The sequence below is a fragment of the Lepidochelys kempii genome, chromosome 18, assembly GCF_965140265.1.
Source record: "Lepidochelys kempii isolate rLepKem1 chromosome 18, rLepKem1.hap2, whole genome shotgun sequence".
Classification (NCBI taxonomy): Eukaryota; Metazoa; Chordata; order Testudines; family Cheloniidae; genus Lepidochelys; species Lepidochelys kempii.
The window spans coordinates 20795909-20818908 of NC_133273.1; the positions used below are offsets into that span (position 1 = coordinate 20795909).

The 23000-nt window shown below is 40.7% G+C and overlaps 1 protein-coding gene across 3 annotated transcripts in view; it reads left to right on the plus strand.

Annotated features, from left to right (window-relative positions):
• Window positions 1–23000, plus strand: part of PRDM16 (PR/SET domain 16) — a 435888-nt gene that overhangs the window by 129760 nt on the left and 283128 nt on the right. For all 3 annotated transcript variants that reach the window (XM_073316649.1, XM_073316650.1, XM_073316651.1), the window contains exon 2: window positions 22039–22388. In XM_073316649.1, the coding sequence (XP_073172750.1) occupies window positions 22039–22388 (350 nt within the window). The remainder of the gene's footprint in view (window positions 1–22038; window positions 22389–23000) is intronic.

Below are 23000 nucleotides of genomic sequence, written 5' to 3' on the forward strand. Positions count from 1 at the left end.
ATAAAATCAAAATGAAATGTTTTGACTTTGAACCTTTTGATATTTTAGAATATTTAATTTAGTGAAAATTTCCAAGATTTCGACTTGTTGTTCTGATTCAAGATGAAATGAATGTTTGAAATCTCATTGTTTCCTGTGGGCTGGGAATTCCATTTTTTGACCAGTTCTAGTTCTTATGAAGAACAGTATTTCACCAAGTACTCCCCTTCCATCCTTTGCCCCATATGTTTCCATGTAGGGTCCTCCATGGAGCTAAGCAGCCCGATTTGCATGCCGGTTCATCTGCTTGGGAAGCTTCAGAAGCCACAAAAGAAGGAAGGAAGGATTGGTTTGGGGTCTTGGGTCTCAGTCTGAAATCTGCTCCAGAGGGGAGGGTGTACACCCTGCACAGAGAGCCAGTGACTTATTTATCTCCCATTTCTCCTAGTTTGTTGCACTCCCCCAGTGGAGCTCAGTGAGGGTGCAGGAACCTGCCTGCTTGGTGCTCACTGCAGGATCAGGGCTTAAGACTTTCCTGTGCCCTTCTGTAGAATAAGGCATAAATGTCATGTGGGAAAATATTTAGATTTTCCTTGGGGGGAAATCATGAATTGGTGGGTCCCCTTTAAGTGACCAGTCGAGCAGAAGTGTATTGAAGATGTGGAGACTCCTACTTGCTTTTTCTGTTGTTGTGTTTTAATTTTTGGTAATTGCTGTCTTAGTATAGCTCGGACCTTGTTTTTTTACTTCACTGGTTTTGGACCCTTTGACATCAATGTGCGATGGTCAGAAATATATTTGATTACCCCATTAACCATATATTCCCCATCATTTAATATTTATATTTATATTTGTGTGATCCTATTAATATTGGCTTCCATTTTCGTTGAAAATAACTATGATAATTCAAAACCAATTCCTTGCTGATCAAGTATCCATGCTGATGTTCAGTCTTATCAAGCTGTTGTGTGTGCATAGGAGAGAATTACTAGTAGCATGAAATAAAAGCTTTAGATCTCCAAAATACCACACCAAGAACCCTGCATATCTCCTTGTGGATTTTTTCAGGTATATTATTTCCCAATGTACTTGTCTGTAATTATCCCTATAAAACGGTTTTTACAGCCACATGACTCACAATGAAAGTTATCAGCCCAGCAGAAGTCATTTATTTTTACATTTCTATAAAATGAACAAAACCCCTAGCCAGGGTTTCTCTGCCCTGTCTCCCTCTGTACCACGACCATCCTTTGCAAGAGCAGACTGACCAGTTCTGGCATGCGTCTCTATAATATAGCCTCGTGAGCATTAAAATCCAGGAGATGAAGAGTTAAGGCAGAAATCAAATCTCGAGGTTCAGACTGTCAGCTTAGATAGTGCTTAGCAAGGGTCGAGGAAAAAAAAGTCAGTTGTGATTTAGAAGAAAAACAGTGAGATTTGAGCAATTCCATGGAATACCTTTCCTAGCTCCAGGGCAAGTGGAAGTGGTATATTAACCAAGGAATAGAGCAGAAGAGGAAAAAGGCCAAATCACATTTCTTTGAAACAAAGAGGCTTTTTACCAGGAACAAGCCTTGATAAAAATTACAGTGGCATCGCAACTCATTTCACCCACTCTGCCTCAGGCTATATTAAAGCAATGAGGAAATAGGGGATGCAGCAGCCCTGAAATACAAATACTGGGGTCCCAGGAGGATTTTCAATATAAATAATCCTTTTTTGAATAATGTATTGGCTTTAAATAGAGCCAGGTGGCATGGTGCAACACCTAAGCTTGCTTTGGAGGATCTCGGATTGAGACAGGATACTGTACATATGGTGGTAGCTATACAGTGAAGTCAGCCACACCTGCCCCTACTCCACTTCCCCTCCTTCTCACTCAAAAGTGCCATATATCAGCCTCTAAAGGGATCCCCTTATGAACCCAGATAAAATGTAAACATCAGATGGTGAGGTTGCGAGGTCAGGTGGCTCAATGATAAGAGCGTGATATGACTACAGGCCACCCTGATTTTGAGGACGTCACTGATCACAGTTTGTACTAATGGGTCTTTGCATGACTCCATAAACCAGTTCAGGAAGAACGAAGTTTACTGCATTGACCACAGAACCATTTGCCTGATCGTGTTGCTTGAGTTGCACGTTGTTTCTGTACCTGGTGCCAGGCTTCTAGCTCCACAATGCAGTTTTTCTCCAAGTCCTGGACACGCAACATTACACCAAGGCACCAAGCGATGCGGTCAGTCGTCTATTGCTCAAAGATCGAGTCAGAAATATTCATCTTGTGCAGATTTTGTTTGAGTATCTTTGAAGTGTTTCTGCTGCCCTCCAAGCTAGCGTATGTGACCAGGAGTTATGTGAATTCCCATTGGAGATAATGAGAGATTTGTGTGCTTATGAGGGGTGAATTTTCTGTTTAGTGTTTGTTCCCATCTCTGTTTGCCTATCTGTAAAATGGATAGAAATACATTTCTGTTGCTCATGGATGTTATGAGGTTTAAATAATTGTTTTCAAAGTGTTAGAAAAGGGTTATAAATGCAATTTATTTTTACTATTACAACATGCCTCGTTGTTTGTGAGACTTGCCATTATCCCGTATCTGAATGTTACAGGAAAAACTCCAGGCACACTTTCCGGTTGGAACAGACATGTAAATGGCTTTCTTCATGTGAGTAAAGAGTTAGGATTAAACACATGCTTAGCACTTTGTCGGAGACTTTTTTGAGAAGTATTTTTTTTTAATTAGAGAAGAAAGTCTGTCTGCAAAGAGCACTTCAGTGACCAGGGAAAAACCCTAATGTGGTAGTCTCCATGGAAGGGTGTTCACTGTACAAACATTCATTGAAACCAGGAGATGAAACGTGAGGAAAAAGAAAGAGCTCTCTGTGGAGAACTGGGCTTAAAAATAGGTTGAATTGTGTTTCTTGCAGTTGTCTTTAAAATGAATTTTGTCCATGTCAAATATTATTTTCCCTATAACAGTTAAACATTTCTAGAGTCTATTAGAGCAGTTGTACCTGAAGGAGGTAAGAGGAAGAGAGTTTAATTAAGAAGAGCAGCAGTGGCTTGTCTCTTTGGCCAATCAGCAGTGTTCATTTAGGACTTCTCTGGGAGTCTTTCTCCGTCTTCCTCTTCCAGCTGCTTGGAATCTGTCAAGTTAACCCTAAGTTAGTGGTGTGAGGAGAGGACTAAATTAGAGATGTACTTCAGCCATGAAAGTCAGATTCAGATCTGAGGTTTAGTGTTGCCAATTTAAATGTTTTTATTGTGAGTCTTGTGATGCTTGTTCTTCTTGAAAGCTCCAGCTCCTGGAGGCAAGTTATTACAGGAGAATCCTAGCTTTCTTTTTCTTTGTAAAGTAAATGTTTAGCCCTTAAGGTTGTGAAGAAAAACTTGAAAACAGGGCCTGAGTGAACCCTACAGGCTCAGAAACTAGAAGACGAAATTCAAAATCAACCCAACATTTATTATTTTAAAAAAATCTTATGATTTTGAGGGGTGTGAGTCATCGAGCTGGTTGGGAATTCTTCAACAGGATGGTTTTCGTCAGAAAATTCTGATTGATTGAAACAGAAACTTTTAGTGGAAAAGGTAGGTTTCAACAAAACGTTTTGTCAGGAGGGTTTCTCAGGTCAGGAATTTCTGGTCAAAATGAGAGAGAGAGAGAGACTCTCCTGCTGGGGCTGCTCCACTTTATGCAAATATCCACGGGGCCAGAGGAAGTAATACTGAGATCAGGGCAGTCCTGGGAGAGCTGGGAGTCCTAGTTTCAGATCCCTGGTCTGAATAGGGCTGTAGGTGTCTCTCCCAGTCACACCCACCTTTACGTACATTCAGGGCTGGAGAGAGACTTTTCAATGGCACTGTAATAAAATCCAAAAGCCAACGAAGAGCTCACTCTACCTTGATTTCCCCTCACCCCAAACAAGCTGGGTTTTGTGAGGGAGATCCTGGAGGGCAGCTAGGCTGGCCCTTCTCAGCTGCCTCTTGGAGCCAGGAGCCTCCTGATTTTAGCTTCTCTCTCAGCAGCTCTTACCTAGCAGCTTAAACCTCCCAGGTGGAGAGTTGAGACACTCAAAGCTTGCATCTCTATGGTTAAGTATCTCCCTGGCCATAGAAGCCTGTGAGTAGCAACCAGGGAACAGGAGCCAAAGCCAGGGCCCTTCCTAGCTAAGCAGCAGGAGCTGGACTCTCCCCACCCCTGAAGCAAGGGAATATGGGGCAAGGGATGTGCCAGAGCTCTGCATCCAGCTAAGAGATGGCAACCCAGCTAGACAAACCCACAGATCTTCCACTCATCCATGGGCAAGAAGCAGCTAGGCTCAGGGGCTAGCAAACCAGCCACAGCCTCCCACCCACTCTAGGACAGGGAGAAACCGTGCCCAGATACTCAAGGAACAGCCTGAATTACCTGGACCCCCAGCCCACTAAGATGCCAGAGCCAGCTTGGAGTGCAGTAATACCTGTGTTCATAAAGCTTCTTTCAGGTGGTAAATTTGTCAGTCTCCAGTGCTGATAATCAGGACATTTGCTGTTGTTTATGTTAGAAAGGTAATGCATGTTCTTCCTTAGGAAAATTAGTGCAGTTGCATAAAATTTCCAAATATCCAACCTTCAGCCTTCACAAGTAGGAGACCCCTTCCTCTGCCATTTTGGGCAGTTGTCTGGGAGGCCCCACCCTTGTAAATTTCTCCTAGAGTGGGGTTTCTACAAACCTTCACTCTGAGTTTCACGTTTGGAAAATTATACTCAAGTGAAGCTCTGTATTCGGGGCTGCAGGGAGAAGGATGTTACAAAATCCCCCCAAACTCACATGAACCAATATTTGATGGGCCTTGCCCAGCTGCTCAGTGACAGATTGGAATCCATATCCCAAATTCTAAGAAGTCTTGAGATGGGCCCAAGATGGAAAAGCCAGATCTGGGTTTTGAAAACAGAGATTGGATTTGTTTGAATTCAAGCTGTTCTTTCAGGATCCTCTCTAAGCAATAGGACTCTGCATTGTACTGTTCCCTATGCATCATCTGATGATAGCTAAAATTGTGTGAGATATTCACAATGGAAGATTGAATCTACTCGCAATCATATGTTTTAAACTTGCTATGAACTATAGTGAGCCAGTTTCACGGAAAAACTCAAATTTCACAGATTTCTTGCATTAAAATATATTTCTCAAGTATTGAAAATGAACCCTTTTCAGAGCACAAGGCAGCTGTGAAACACAAATGTAGAAATGTGGGTATTTACAAATTTCTGATTTAAAAAAATAATCATTATAACATGTTTTGGGGAAAGGAAGATTTGCAGAGTACAATGTTGCCCCAAATGGTGAAAATTGTAAGGTGAAATTTTTCAGGGGGTTTGTACAGCTCTTCTGTTTGTGACATGATGTAAAATTGTTGAACGTGGAAGAATTTTTTTTGTGGTCAGTCACAGAAAATCTATTTTATATTGTTACATTAAAATCTGCATCTCTTTCTTCTTAAAACAGAGCCTGGCTTTTGACATCCACCTCACGGCTCAGACCCTGTCCTGCATTGATTCACTTGTTCTCTCTTTATTCTGCAGAGTCTGCTAACACTGTCCCTTTCCTTTGCTCTGCCTTTCCCCCTCCCTTCCATGCCCAGGGTATGTTTGTCTAGCTCACGTTAGGTAATATAAATTGTTATTGATTATTATTAATATTTAGCATGTTTTTGAAAATGTCTTTTCCCACTGCTATTAATCTGCTATGTTAATAATGCCAGGACTCCTGTTCTGGACCCTAGGGAACCTGCAGTGAGTAGAATGACAATGAGACAGTGACAACAGCAGAAAAGCTTTCACTTGGCAGAGATGTGAATTCCAAATGCAATGTCTCCTTTTGGAGAGTTACAAATGCTTTATTCTTGTTCTGCAGTTTGCAGTTCAGGACTGAGAGAAATACCAAGCATCATTTGTTAGTTTTTGGAGACCTCAACTTGTTACATTTATTTATTTATTTTACCGAGACTAAATTTCTCTTACCAGACAAATTATCTTTCAAACAGTTTTCTTTTTTAGAGGTTTTACCTTTTCACATTGTCATAAAACAACTTTCCATTGAACTGGGAACTTTTTCATGCTTTACCAGACTTGATGAGAAAATAGCCAAAGCAGCAAAATGCAATTCTGATTTTTCTCTAAGAATCAGCTCTTTCCCAGACTCGGTTTCTGCTTTATTAATTGTTCATATTTTGTTCCCTAAATTTGCAGAAAGCTTGTTGAGATTAAAGACTGTGGTTGTATTATGTACTCTATATTTCTTTTGCTGCTTCATCACTGAGAGTTGGTTTTAGCAAATTATTTGCCACAGAAATCCCCAAGGACTGATTTATCTTCCCCCGTGGCTTTAACAATGCATAACTTGGCCATATTTTTTCTTTAAAGGAATCCAATTCTATCTGCTATATCTCACTAGGCCATGAACTGTCTGCACAACACTGTAGAATTTTAAGAAATGTATTCATACATTTCAAATTCAAATGTAATACTGGGCATATCAAAAACAAAAACAAAAACAAAAAAACAAACGATCAGAGAGGCAATCAGGTAAAGTTTAGCTGCAGACAGCAACCTCCTGGTAATAAGACTTTGATTCTAATAGGCTCTTCTGTGAAAATATTTTTGATGCCTGGCTGAACTAGACTTTTACTGGAAATATAATACTGGCATTTAGTGGAGAGTTATTTGGACACTCTCCCTGCTGGTTTTACTAGAGGAAAATGCGTATTAAGGAACACTTTGAAATATTGTTACAGGATTTATTCTCCATTCCTCCAGCAGAAATCCTTTAATAAAAGAAAACACTTAATTTTGTATTTAGAACTGAAGGCACTTTAAATCTTTAAATCTTTTTCTTTTTACAACCAGCTTCTACAGAGACTTTTTTTAGAAAGATTATTTTAAATATGATTGTTTAACTCCTCAGTTCCATATTTCTGTCATTACCAATTTTTGGTGCTCATATTTTGAGAGTTCTACCTTTTTAATAAGAGAATTGGGTCTAACCTAAGGATAGGAGAAGTAATAAAGATAAAAATCAGAACAGACTCACCTTTTGCTGAAAATCTTAAATGAATCTTGGCTTAAAATTCAAACCAAACATTGAACAGTTGTGAAGTTTTGAATAGTTCAGTTATTTATGTTGGTTTTAGGTCCCGTCCCCTCCACTTTTGAATACCTCTGCAATTCCTAGTTTTGTCTAAGACTGAAATACTTTTAAAGGACTGTTCTCACAGGAGACGAGATGAGGAAAGCTATACTTGTCGCTATCTTAAATACCGATTGTAGTGGCTGGATGATGCTAGGCTGCTTCATTAGGCTGGAAACTCAGATTTAGTAGTAACCTTGAAACTTCTGTACCTGCTATATGAGAAGAGCATTTCGCCGACTTATCCTTTAATTTTGTTTTTTGTGGTTTTACACTGGAGAGGGATTAAATAAAAACCCACATCCACCCAGGAGCCAATTTCAAGGGCATGTAAAAATGACTTTCCTCAAGTAAAAGTCCAAAAATGAATATCTTGGGATCATATGTTTTTCATGAATTTATCCTGATAAGTGTTAACTGCCAAGAAGCAGGGTTATTTAGTGGTTAGAGCAGGGCTCTGGGAATTGGGATTCTTGAGTTCTGTTACTCACTTGCTGAGAGACCGGGCCATGTCACTTAACTTTCCTGTGCCTTCATTTACCCTTCTACAAAATGAACATCTTAACATTGTGCCTACCTCCTAAGTGTTTTCATAGATTCCAAGGCCAGAATGGACCACTGTGATCATTTAGCCTGACCTTCTGTACAACACAAGCCATAAAATGTCCCTAAAATAATTCCTAGACTCCAATCTTGCTTTAAAAATTATCAGTAATGGAGAATCCATCATGACCTTTAGTAAGTTGTTCCAACAGTTTATTAGTGTCACTGTTAAAAAAATACATCTTATTTCCAGTCTGAATTTGTCTAGCTTCAACTTCCAGCCATTGAATTGTGTTATACTGTATCTTTATCTGCTGGATTGAAGAGATCATTATTAATATACGTTCCCCATGTAGGTACCTGCGGAACAAGTCTTTCCTTAACCTTCTCTTTGTTAAGCTAAATAGACTGAGCTCCTTGAGTCGATCACTGAGACATGTTTTCTTTTAATTATTCTCGTGGCTCTTCTCTGAATCCTCTCCAATTTATCAACATTTTTCTTAAATTGTGGACACCAGAACAGGACACACTATTCCAGCAAGTTTTGCACCAATGCCAAATACAGAGGTAAAATAACCACTTGACTTCTACTGGAGAGTCTCCTGTTTCTGCACCTATGGACTGCAATAGCCCTTTTGGCCACAGCATCTCACTGAGAGCTTTTGTTCAGCTTATTACCCACCAGGACTCCCAAATCTCTTTGAGTCCCTGCTTCCCAGGATGGATTCCCCTTGTGTAAGTGTGACCTGCATTCTTTGTTCCTAGTTATATACATTTACATTTAGCCATATTAAAATGCATATTCTTTGCTTGTGCCCATCTTACCAAATGATCCAGATCTTCTGTGTCAATGACCTGCCCTCTTTATTTACCATTCCCCCATTTTTTGTGTTATTTGCATACTTCATCAGTGATGATTTTAATGTTTTCTTCCAGGTCATAAATAAAAACACTAAGTAGCATACGGTCAAGAACCTATCCTTGCAGAACCCAACTAGAAACACACCTGTTTGATGATGGGTCCCAGTTTATAATTATGTTTTGAGACCCATCGGTTTGACAGCGTTGAATAAGTTTAATGTGTGCCATGTTAATTTTATATCTTTCTAATTTTATAATCAAAATGTCATGTCGTACTGAGTCAAAAACCTTACGGAACTCCAACTGGGTTACATCAACACTTTTACCTTTATCAACCAAACTTGTAATCACATCGAAAGAAGATATCAAGTTAGCTTGATAGGATCTATTTTCCATGAACCTATGTTGATTGGCATTAATTATATTACCCTTCTTTACTTCATTACTAATCAAGTCCCGTATCGGCTGCTCCATTATCTTGCCCAGGATCGATGTCAGACTGACAAGCCTATAATTACCCAGGTCATCCCGTTTACCCTTTTTAAATATTGAGCCTTATTATTTTTACAGTGCTGTAAGATCATCTGATAAGACAGTCATGTAAATGAAAATATTATGCTCCACTGATGTTTAAATGATACATGAGACGCACAAGAATTAAATTACACAATAAAAAGGGAAGCAGCAGCCTATGAACTAAGGAGTTGGAATGTGGATGTCAGATAGAGATGGGTGCATATTCAGATTTGTTGATTTGTTTCAGCCACGTTTGCATTCCATTACAAGTGCTTTCCACGTGGATTTGGGTGATTTGAGGTTTGCGGAAACTGAATTTTAAATCCACGTGCACAGTGGAATGAGTTGCACAGTCAGTCAATCAGAACAGAAATGATGTGATATGACTGAACAATCACAGCTACTTAATGCATTTTAATAGTGAATTTCAAATACCAGATCCTCACACAAAATTGTTCATGATCAATCCATAGAAATTTAAAAAAACTTGTAAAATTTTGGATACTTTAAAATACTGAATAAGTTCAAGAAAAATGTGATCTGCTCATGACTGTCCCACACACTGAAAAATTGGCTATATTCATCAGATAAATTACTTGATGTGCATTATGTTCTCCGCTCTCACATCATCCATTATTCTGAACCCCTGGGACATAACACAAAAAGGAAAAATTACCTACATGACTGAAGGGAGGCATCCCATTGTCCCAAGCTGGAAAGGTGTCCATTAGATATTTTCCTATACTTTTGAAAAATCAGGCAAAAACATACCAAGCAATAGTGGAATCATTCTAATCTGCAAGCTAAATGCAAGAATTGGACCAAGTCATTACACGCAGTAGAAATTTCTGAGCTAGAAAGAGACCATATGGCACTCCAATGGCACTGTGGTACCCTGGCCCATCCTTTCCTCAGTTAGGGTCAGTTTCCTTCATGCTTATTTATTTTAAGTGCCTGTCTAGGTCTTTCTTGCAATTGTGGGAGGTTGTGAAACCAAGGATTTTCATGAATGAATGAGTGAGCGACATCTCTAAATGGTCAGTTACACAGTAGATTCTACTTTCCTTTCTATGGGCATTCCAGAGTTGTACGGAAAAGTCTGAGGGCATTGTCTAAGGGTCTAAGAATCATGTAGGCCATGTGTTCCATGTGTGTACAAATGATTTTTCATTGGCTGCTTCTTACTTCAGTGTTCACCCAGATGCGGCTGGATTTATTGCTCTTTGTCCAATGTCCATTGGCAAATACTGTAGATCTCTATATAGGCAACTTGGATGGGGATGAGAAATTCCCGCAGTGAATTTGGGGGAAAATTACTTAAGTTCACAAACGTGAAGTTACTTACCTTCTGCTCTCCCAGTGAATTGTATTTGTGATTTCAGTCCAGTTCCTAGTGAACCAAAAGCAAAGCCTATCACCACAGCGGTCACTAATTAGCACCATTTGTGGAATTAGGAAAAACAAGTACTTTCAAAATACACCACAATGGCAGTCCAGAGATCCTTTAATTCTTCAGCTCTGGTATCTCTCACCTTCTGAGAGCTAAAAACAACAAACGCTGCCTTCTGCCTGTTCAGGCAGGAGGCCTCCTACCCACGGAAGGAATGTCACTATTAGCATCTTTAACAGTTCACTGAACAATCTGTAAAGAGAGGGGTGAACAGAGGAAGCTGGACCAGATAACATGGACAGTGGGACCTGCACTGTGTGTTGCCTTGTTTGGCATCGTTTTTGAATCAATGCGACAAAACACCTGGACTGACATCCTTGGAGAACATGGGTCTGATTTTTCAGAGATGCACAACTCCAGTCCCAGCAAACGGGAGCTGCAAGGTGCCCCTCCCCTCTGAAAACCAGGCTCTGTATTCAAACAACAGGGTCAGTGTGAGCAGACACAGTGCAGTTTTGCCCTGCACTAAGCTTCTGCCTTGCCCTTGTATTTCACCTCTGGCCAAGGTCAGAGCAGGGCCATTTGATCACCATGCCCATTCAGTGCTTGATGCCTTAATAGGGACTGCCAGTCTGGGTGCCGGTTGGTGCCAGGGGGTATTCTTTGTGATTAACAAACATGACATCTCAGATCTGAACTGAGACCCACTAATTGGTTTCATATGAGCCACCAGGATGAAGTTCCAGAGGCCTTATTAGATGTGGAGAGCAGAGTAAGGAAACAAGATTGGGGACTGGAGGCCCAAACAGTCTTCCAGAGGGAATCCAAGACAGCTGCTTGTTGAGAACCCTCAGGGTTATTTCCAGAAGAGAGGCCTGATTTTCAGAGGTACCAAGCACTGTGGCTGCTATTGACTTTGAAATTTAAGTACCTGCTTAAGTGCTTTGTTGTGGTAGGGCTATAATTCTGTTCTTTTGCACCATTTCCATTGGCTTATGATTCTGAGGCACCAAAATAAAATTTTTGCTTATGGAAAAATATATATGAGAATGCTTGAATGGGAAAAGAGAAGTCCTTTTGTGCCCCCCGCCCCCGCAATAAAAAATGGCCAAAAGTCCATTTTTATCCTGTTTTCCTGGAGGTGTGAATTTTTTCATGTTTTCTTGCTAATATAGCAAGAATCCAAAACAATTTCCAGTATAGATTTTTAAAGAGAAAAGTTGAGGCGACAGCAAAAATACTGCAGGAGCTTTGCCACGTTCTGCCGCCATAAAGGGAATGGATACATTCACTTGTCGGTTGAAACAAATGTTTGATGCTGCTGCTTCTTCTCTGGAGTCAACGCATAAGAAATAGGTCTCAGGGAAGTCTTAAGCTAATGGATATTTTATGCCTTCGGTGTTTGCTTGACAATGTCTTTTAAATTATAGTAGACAGTAGCCCGATAAGAAGCAGTTGGAGACAATACCACGATAGTCATTGGCTATATCTGTTTTCAAACTTGTGAAGAAGTATCAGTTATAAAGGATGAACAATAAAATGAAAAAAAATCCTCAATAATTAATCAACCAGTCCCCTTCAGGATATATTTCAATTATAGTTAATATATTGATATTTAGATTTTCAACTCTTTGAGACAAGTTCTTTTCCTTGAGCTGAGATTGCACATTAGCCTCCAAGAAATGTATGAATTCATTGGGAGCCTGAAATTTTCTCTTTAGTTAAGAAAATGAAAATATCAGAGCGTTTTATATGTATGCTGTATTTATGCAAACCAAATCCACTAGAGAATCCTCTTGAAGCCCTGGCAGCACTGTGGATTTGAGCCTGTTGCTATTTTATGTGCAAGTAAAAATGACCCATTTTCTGTGAACATCCAGTTCTTAAACTGTCTGCCAAATTTCAGCTTGGAAAGTCACCGTATGTCAGCCAACAGAATAATGCAATGGAGTATGACAAAAGTGTTATAAACTCAATCCTGCATTCTCTCTGCTCACAAAACTCCCACTGCAGTCAATGGGACTTTTAAGTACAGAAGGAATGTAGGATTGGGCCCAATATTATGTCTTACGAGGTCAGTGCAATTGAAAGAAGAGCACACTTACTTGCTGATCAAATCAGTTCAGACACTGGCAGCCTGAGCTGAGTTCAGTGTGGGTGGATTCTGTATGTCTTAAAGGCTAAGGAATCTGCAATGTTCCTCCAAATATCTGTGGATATAAAAGTTCTTTAATCATTTCACATAACTAGGTGTATTGCTAATGGAATCCTATGTTGTAAAAAGTAATCAACCTCATTGTTTTTGTGCACTCATTAATGTTCTGCTACTTTTTAGGTGGGAAATAATGCACATTTCCTTTGCTAGATTTATTTATATAAATATATTTATTGCAGCTGCTAAATAGATTATTCATGAGGCTTATCACCAATAATAAAGCATCACTTTAATTGTTGCAGAAACCTCATTGGTGTCACACAGATGTTAAGCCTATCCCCATATCTGATTATCTGTGGAAACAACCTTTCAATATCTTCTTTTACTGAGTAAGTTTGCTGGTGAGCTTTGAAGGTCTAATTTTAGTTTTATGATAATAACAATATGCTCAAGTTGTATTTCTATAGCGCTTTTCACGTGATCGGACATTCCAGAGCATTGAAATACTTGCCAGTAGAGGATGGAGTATGTAGGACAGCATGGCTGTCATTAGTGAATGGCAACATCCCACATGCTACGAATAAAAGCCAGCAAATCTGTGATGAAATTCAGTAGAAGGGAAGAGTGCTCCTAAACTTTCTCTTTAGTTAAGAAAATGAAAATATCAGAAGGTTTTTATGAATACTGTATCGATGCAAATCAAAGCCACTAGAGAATACTCTTGAAGCCCTGGGTTGTCTTCTGGGTTTTTTTGTTTTGTTTTGTTTTGTTTTTTTGTTTTGTTTTTTTGCCAGCCAAATTGAATTTAGAACAACATTGAGGGGAGCAGCCAAAAGGCTTGATAGTGAAATATGCAGTAGGTTTAATGCAGAGTTACTAGCATACTATATTGATGGCACCTCCACCAGCAATCATATGTTATGTGATGGGAAGAAACCAGAGAGGCTTAACCAAATATTGGACTCCACCCTCTAGTGGCTGGACTTGTCCCGTATGCATCCTGCATATGTACGTAGCCCAAACTGAAACCACAATCCTCCTTGTTTGTAGGCAACAACTGGGTTATAAAGATGCCTTCACACTGCTGAGCTTGTAATAGCTTGGGTAAGCTTCTTGGACGGAAGTCACTCATTGCAGATCTCACACAGTGCTCTGTTATTTCTGTTCAGACATTACAGCAAAATATCCCTGCTAGACTTGACAGTATTACATAGATATCCTGAGATAATTTGTATCCAGAGGGGTACTCTTAATGTCCTGCCTGCTTGTATCAGCTTTGAAAAGCTATTGGACAAAGGAGGAATGCCGCACCTCTTTAGATTAGAGAACACCAACATTCAGCTAATGGGCTACTTTATTCCAGGAGCTGCAAGCAAACGTACTCCAGAAGTGGAGCATCACACAAGTATACTGTAGTGACATCTAGCTAATTCCCATGGTCAGTCTCACTTCCACAGCAGGCCATGCCACTTCTCAGCTAGATCAGGTTGACAAAATGCATGGCTTTCGAGAGTGCCTCTGAACGCCCTTCTCAGAGGTACTTGCTCCAAGCTGGGTCTCCGTGGGTCATCTCCAGCTAAGGTTCCAAAAAAGCACTTAAACCCAGCAGCGTGACACAAAAGACCAACCTCAAATACATTTACCGGCCTAAAGCCATCTATATTATGTTGAATTAAGGGGCAACATTCAACCATTTTACAAAGTTAGACACTTTGCAATAAATCTATTTAACTCCTGTGGCTGAGCGTGATGGTTATACTTCAGAGTGGAGCGGGACAATGACTACATTACAGTCCCCTACACATTTTATAAAACGTTGCTACTTACATTCAAGCTGGAACATAGTGCATGAGAATTCTCTTGCTCTGTCGGTGCTTTGTTTTTTCAGGAGACTTTGGATCAGTCATACAGCTAAACCTTGCAGTTTTTCAGCAGTGCTCTTGTTGAGTTAAACGGGTGTATGCCAAGTGCTATAGTGAACCATGCAGACACAGCCAATAGTAAGGTTCGCTTGGAACTGCACTGCCCTGGGGGGAGAACCAGAGGCAGAATGTCTTCACATGTTCACACTACCCATTCTTGGGATGTTCCTCCCCCTGTGCAGCCAGGCTGTTTTGCTAGTGTATGGGGGGAGGGGGTAGAGAAATGGCCCTGTCTTGTCTCCATGACCATCCCTGCTCTTTTCAAAACACTGCCAATGGGTTAATGAGCCAAAGGTTCAGTTGTGCTAAATATCCCTAAATTCAGATGCCCGTCTGAAGACTTTCTGACATCACGCAGATCCCAGGAGGTTTCTAGAACTACCCACCCAGTATCGGCTAGGTCAGAATTACCATGAGAATATTCAATTTCATGGTAACTTGGTATTTCCACTTCCAGTACCAGAAAGTATGGCAGGATAGGGAAACTGAAAAGAAAGGAGGAGAAGCTAACGACACTTCATTGACCTTCAAAAACTATACAACATCAGATCAAGAGTGGGGTCACTTGGGATTACTTTTTAAATTAAATCTGGACTGGTATGTCCAAATAGCAACAATACTAAATGGTCTGTACTAGAGAGTAATCTCTATTGTCTACCTGCGCCATTTCAAGTATCTCACAGGTTGAGCTTTGCTAAGCCCCACTATGCTTTCAACTCTGTTGGAATTCCTGTTTCTTAAGTGCAAAAGAGGCTAATCATAGAGTAGAAAATAATTTGACTTGCTAATACCAGAAAAGAAAACATTTACAGCAACCACAAGTATTTTGGGGATTATGGCGTATAATGCTTATGAAAGCTTGTTTCTGGGGACATGTTTGCGTAAGCAGGGCTGCACTTTTTACTAGAGGAAACATTTGTAAGCTATAGCAGAGGATTTGCTGTGCTTCCCAAAATCTGGGACAGAAAAAGCCAGCAAGTGAAGAAGCAAAGTCTTCTCCCTTTAGTGAAGTGGGCCACACAGTTTCTTAGGGGAGAAGAAAGAAATAAACTCAGAAAAATCTTTATGAGGTCTCAAAAAGAGAAGAGGAGATATTTCTTTAATACAGAAGGCCTATTCTGAGGCTGTAAAAGAGATGTAGTATGTACTCCTTAAGCAGAGCCCTGCTGTGATAGCTATTCTCCCCTGATAGTTCCTATTTGGCAGCAAGAAATGCCTTCCATGCTGAAGTGAAAACTGTAATTTTTGTTGGGTGCTATTTTTCCCCATGATTACATCAGAGGTCAGTCATTAATATTCACTGTGGGAGTCCCTCTCATTTCTCCATGGCCCACAATGAGGCAGTTGTTGGAGTTGTTATCATAGTAGAAACTACTGTGCAACGAAAGCACAGTCATGCTGCCTCATATTTAATTGAGAGATGGTAAATCTGTTCCCAAAATACTTCAGCTCCTTGTATTGTATGACAAATATGTTTTTCTTTTTCCCTTCATCTGTGTATGTTTCTCCCCCTCCCGTTTTCCTTTTGGATGAAGAAAGCTCCATTTCCCCTACATCTGAGGGTCATAGATCAGCAATTGACTCTTCATGGAAAATCCCCAAACATTAGCAGCCTGAGAATCACCCATTTTCCCTCTGTTTCCTTTACTTTGCTCATTTGCAGCTTCCCAGAATTGGCATGGTTTGCTTTTATACCCTGTTTAGAATCAAGATGACCCGGCTCCATTTTCAAGCCTATCTGGCATTCACACTGACATTTGGCGTATTCTCTTCCCATGTGCTTCTGTGATGGTCAAGATCAGCGGAGACGCTCTTGGTACGAGACTAGATTTGAACATCTGGGAGATGAGGCCCTAGACTCTGGAATTCTCTCAGTAGTACCTCTGAGTCAAAAGGCCTGGTTCTCAATCATTTACACTGAGACAGGAGTGGAGGAGCTTCGTTGTTGCCCTAAATGCCAGAGGCATAATGGGAACATCAGGATCATGATACATCTACACTACAACTTCTGTCAGCATACTTCGGTCACTCAGGGTATGAATAAATCACCCCCCAGAGCAACATAAGTTACACCGACACAAACACCAGTGTGGACAGCACGATGCCGACATAGTTACTGCTGCTCGCGGGGGCTGGAGTAATTAAGCTGACGGGAGAGCTCTCTCCGGTCAGCTGAGCGCGGCTACATTAGAGAGCTTACAGCACTGCAGATATGCCACTGTAGACGTGCCCTTAGTCTTTATAGAGCGTTGCTTCATTGACTCCTGCAGTGAGAGAGCAGCATCCAGGTGCCACGGCTTGGTACAAAGCCCATCATCCATGGACTCAGACTTTTGTCTGGGGGGGGGGGGGGTGATTGTGGTTTTTACACTTACACCATTTTATTTATGCATCATTAATTGTTGGCAATTTTTTAAGCACATGCTCAGCTGAAAGACAATTCTGATGGGCACACTTTGTAAATAGATGCCCACATTTATTTTTTTGTAAATTATAAGTACCAGTTTGAGTGCCAGCAGGTGGAATTTGGAGATCTAATGTGTGTTTCCAAATTAGAAAATTAGACCGACTGCCTGGAGTTCTGTGCATCGCCAGAACCTGCTTTTTTGCAGGTCGTTTTCACTGACCCACTTTCAGTTGCCACCATCCTCCACTGGTCTGTGCTCCACTCCCTGCCTTTAAATTCAGTTCTGCCGTCACGAGAGTCTGCCCTGTCTTCTTTAAGAGCCAATACCACGGTTCTGCTTTAAGATTTCCCTACTGCAATAATAATTGCTGTTCCCGGTTCACTTTGACTAACTATCATTTTAATGGCTAGGGTTCTCCTTTCCTTTGAAACCAGGCAGCATCTAGCTCTAGAAGAGTCAGGTACTATTGTAGAGACCCCTTCTACCATACTCTCTGGGATCACAAGGGAGTAGCAAGGTCACATTCTGTTCCGGTTACAATGGCAGGAGCTGTATATTCCTGAGCCAACATGCTAACTTAGCAGGGTACGTTTATTTCTATTCATTTAGAATTAACAACCATGGAATAGACTTATTAAGACATAGCTGCTACTACCCCTCAGTATATATAGTTTAAGGAGAACCATTTACTGTTTTACTCACTATCTAATAACTATCTTATTAGATATTTGGGAATATTAATTTAACATTTCCCCCAAGTTTCTCTTAAAACTGTTGTCTTCTTGCCAAACGTAAATCCCATATTAATTGAAGTAAATGAATATTGGGAAATAATGTCCGTTTGGCTGCAATATAGCAGGAGGCATGTGAATATCGATTTATTACACTGGATTCAAATAATGTATTATGGCATGTGTCGTAGCCAACACTCTAGCAGAAACTATGGAGATCCATGATAGCTCCTGTTTTCATTTCCTAATAATGTTCAGGGGGGAAAGGGGCCGAAATTTATTTTATGCTGAATCTCAACTCATTGATTAAGGAGGTTTGGGTTTCTTTCTTTCGGAAGCTTGAGGAAAATCTCTTCACTTGTCTGTGTGCTAAGTGAGATGTGTGTGTACCAAAATGGATGAGTTTGGCTAGAGAAATCAGCCCATTTGATAATGTTTTATAGACACATAGTGGGTAGCCTGCTCATAAGAGAAGTAATGTCTAGTGGTCAGCCCACTCCACCGCCTGGTATGTCCCTTTAAGGATTTTGAAAGACCCAGGAAAGATATATAAGGACCTAAGGAGGGACAGGGATACAGAAGAAGTGGTCCCAGGAATAAGTAATGGTTGGGATAAAAAAGTCCCTGTCTCTTTAAAGGCCTGGGATCAGCAGCCTGGCAGAGGGGGTGGGGCAAGGCTCTTCTCTTCCTCCAGCCAGTTGGGGGATGAACTGGGAGAAAGGGGCTGGCATAAAGGCTGCCTCCTCCCTCACAGGGAAGGCAGATACTGACAGAAGAAGGCTGGCCTGCTGAGTGCTCTAGTGGAAGGCTGGGGTGATGGTAGGAGCAGCTCAGGGAAGTGGCTGATGGATGGACGAAACAGTCCTTAGCCACCTAAAACAGGGTCCCTGGGCTGAAACCCAGAGGAGAAGGCAGGCCTAGGTTCCTCTACCTTTCCACCAGAGCAAGAGGAAGCACACGGGTGTTTACCAGAATTGCTAAAGGGGGCGCTAGGCTGAAAAAAGTCCCCTGCAACACTGCACATGGATGCTCTCTGAAAGTGAGAGACACATCAACAAGGCAGAATTCAGACACTGCTGTTACTAAGGGGAAATGATGCTTGTAGTCTGGATATTTTTTTTCTCTTCCTCCCGCCCCCTGACACACACACACTTTCCTTATTTTTTTAGGCCTCCCTGAAGAATGTTTTGGAATGACCAGCACAGTTGTGAATCTATACCCTGAAACCCCTGCAAAACCAAAATAAAGAATTTCAGGTTTTCTTACAAGTAAATAACTTACTATTGTGTAGCATATTTCCAAAGTCATTAAAAATCTCATGTTCTTGGCAAGGCCTTCCAGTGACCTAGAAGAGAGTGACTGGAAACACTTCGGCTGTAATTGAGGCTGGTTAGCAGTGATTGCAGGCCTGTGTTTGGATTGCAAATGGCCGAGGTACTTTTACAAATTACCCTGCTCTGGATTTGTCCGTTTACTGAAAAATACACCTCCTCTACTCATGCTTAAAGAAGGTGTTAGTGGAGTGCAGAGGTTGTGCTAAAGCAAAAACTACATTTGGAAAGGAACTACACCTATAGTATTATCTTCCCCCACTCCCCACATTCTTCTCCTTTAAGAGCGGGGAAGAATGGTTAAGGTGCTAGATGGAGACATAGGAGATCTGGATTCAGTTCCCAGCTCTGTAACAGCCCCCCTGGGTGAACTTGGACAAGTCACTTAATCTCTCTACGATTCAGTTGCCTAACTGCAAAATGGGGATAAACATAATTTCTTTCTCCCACCGTTCTTCTGTCTCATCTATTTAGATTGCTCTTTGAGGCAGGTACTGTCTCTAGCTATGTGCTAGCTGTTGTACAAACTCTAGGTGCTACTGTAATATAAGCAATAACTAAAATACTCTAAGAAGAGTCACAGTAAGCAAAATTAGACTCTGAGTATAGCAGTGCAAAAAAAATAAATCTCAGATGGTCTTCTCTTTCACTGCAGGATTTTCACTGTATCCAAGTTCTAGGTTCCACTGCATTTTCTTATTCAACTACCCTCAAAAATTACAGAACAAGTTTCTAGTTCCTAAAACTTCTTTGGGTTTATTTAGCTTTTAGAAGCAAAAATCAAACCAGAAAATTGATATATGTGGTGATAGCTTTAATAATGGTGTTTCCTTGCAATTATCTCAAGTGTAATAATTTGTACTTCTAAAAGAATACCACTTATTTCCTAATTATTCTGGAAGAATGGATCTTCAACAGCCTCACAGCATTAAGGATATTTACTGTAAAAACAACAACAAACCTTCCTTTTTTTCAAACTTGATCTGTGATCCAATCCTGTAAGGCTTAGCAGCCTCCACTCCAACTGCAATCAATTCAAGTCAAGGGTGCTAAGCTTTCCAAGGATTGGGCACATTGTTTGTAACCAGATGTGGTTACCAATTCTGACTAATAATGTTAATTGCTCCTACTTACAATTTTACCTTTATTCTGTATACATCCCACTTAAATGTTTTATGTGGGTGTTTCTGAAACCTAAACAACTTAAGAACTTTGGGTACCAGGGAAACAGCTGCAGTTCTGCTGTTGCTTTTGTGAAAAGATCACACAAATCAATTAAAAAAAGAAAAAGAAAAAACCACTGGCCATTTAAAGCCTAATAATTACAGTTCTGAATGCTGCTAAATTAAATAAGTGTTTTAGCCACATGACTTTTAAAGGTTTTGGTTTCTTTAGAAAATATGGTTGTAAATAGTCCTTGAATTGATCTGTTTCTAACCAGATTGTGAAATGCTGCATGGAATATTTTTCTGGAGCTGATATTATACAACTTTTCCATAGCTTTCTGTTTCAGCATTGTAGCACTGCATTAAACCACATCCCTGTCCTATGAAGTTTTATGAAACAATATATGTAGTGTGGTTGAGAGAGTAACTTAAAATGTCCACTGTTTAAGCATATATGATACATTACTCTTAATGCAATGTTATAAGCTAGTGATGCTATAGTTATGCTTGAGAAGGAACATTCATTGCTGAGTGCCAAACCGCAAATAAAGACAGAGACATAGTTGGAAGGTCAAATTGGCCACAGCTTTAATTGAATAACCCATTGAACCAAATAAACCAAACCTAAAACTAGTCTGCCAGCTCTGGCCAAACTTGGGCCACAGGTGCTGTAGGCTTTCTTAGGGTCACAGCTCATGCCACAGAACAGAGCTCCTTAGGCACTAATCTGCTGTACGTGTACTGGGGCCGGCTGTTAATGGTGATCCCAGCCTGGAGATTAGTTACCTATGCTCCAGTTATGGGATGTGCAAACAGGAGTGGTCACTGAAATGGACCTGGTCATTGAAATGGACATGACCAACATGCCCTTGCAGATGTTCCTCGCATTCAGTGTTGAAGAGATGAGCATGGGGCTGGTGCTGGTGTTCCTCTGAATCATGTCTGAATGACTCCTCTTCAGAGCTGCTCCGAAAACAGAAACAAGATTCATCAACATTCGTTTCCTTTATTAGTGTCTCTGTTTCGCAAGTACTGCCTGTCGTACTGTAAATGAGCTTAAATTGAGTACCTACATTCTCCAGTACAGACATGTGCTTTATCCTGCGACCCCTAAGGAAAGTGAAAACTCACTAGAATTATCAGATCTTTGTGCATGCAACTTTCATTCATAACTTTGCTTTAATGTGGCTTTTTGCATTTGATGTAAAATACCTGGAGTTAGTTAAAACAATGAACAACAGCAGAGAGTTCTGGCCACCTTCTCCATATTCCTCTGTCCTCATTCCATCATTGAAGGTCATCAGGCATCACTATCCTGAGCCTGTGCCACATGATAGTCATGGTTGCTGGCCTCTATTCCATTCTTCAATGAATGCCATTTTGCATACCACTTAGCCACTACAATACTTACATTCCTTTTTCCTCCCGCGTTAGAGGCCACCATTGCTTTCCCAGTAAAATCTCAACTGTCCAACCTGTTGGAATGTGAACACCTGCGACATGCAGGAAGATGCTCACAGGGCTGTCTAAAGTAATAGTTGTTTATCAGCTGGACTTGAATGTTTAACCAAGCAAAGGTAGCTCCTTAATGTTACGGTCATTAGCTGTGCGTCATTGTAGACCTATCTGCACCAAAACACTGGATCCTCACACCTTCAAATTACAGGGGAACTCTGGAAAACCCCCAAACTCAATGCGGAAAGCTGTAAATCTGAATTCTGTGGCTCAGGATCATCTTTCCTGTCGCTCCATTCCCACCCTCTAGAATGTCCACTGCACATTGACGTTCCTTGTCTCGGGAAGGGGTTAACTAACTATTGACTTCAGGGTTTTAGAATGTGTTGTTCTGTTGTTTCCCCTTTAGGTGACAGTGAGATTGTAAATAGTATGTATGAGACAGACCCTGATCTCCTGGCTGGTGAGAGTGCAGAGGAGGAAACAGAGGACAGTATTATGTCCCCTATCCCCGTCGGACCTCCATCACCTTTTCCTACCAGTGAGGACTTCACCCCCAAGGAAGGCTCACCTTATGAAGCTCCCGTCTACATTCCTGATGACATTCCAATCCCACCAGACTTTGAACTCAGAGAATCCTCGATTCCAGGGGCAGGGCTGGGGATTTGGGCCAAAAAGAAGATTGAAGTTGGGGAAAGATTTGGACCTTACATGACAATACCAAGGACCACGTTAAAGGAAACAAACTTTGGATGGGAGGTAAGCATGCTGACTATGATTGATCACGCTCATTTGTCTTGTGTACAAAATACTTATGAAGCTATACTGAGTCCTGACTGGCCTGGGGACAAGAGTATATAGAAAGGCAGTACTTTGCTAATGTCATATTTCCCTGGCTTAGTTTGTACCACAGTTTACATGCACTACTTTAAAAAGTAACAGAAATCCTGCTGGATAGCCTCTAGGCCACAAATGTTGCTCTAGCACCATTGTCGAAAGGCTAGCTTTAGTGACGTTGTATCATTTCTTAAAACACACAATCTTGCAGTTTTCTAAACTTACCGTCATAACAGAACAAATAAGATTAATCACATCATATTTTACAGATGGCAAAGTACTTAAGTATGTCACCTTAAATGGCCAGTCCATATTTGTCCTACCAGTCCTTTAGCTAGTTGTAGAAAAATAACTTGTATCCATTAGCATCCTTGAAGCAAGTGTTCTGGAGCTCTTTGCCATGTGACAATGGTAAAGAAACACAGAAAAAGAGTCGCTTTCCCCCAGCATTGAACAAGGAAATTTTTTAGAAAAAGGAAAACAGTATTATCCTTAAAACACTTATCTGCCTCTCTGCTTGACTGTTGAGTTTAT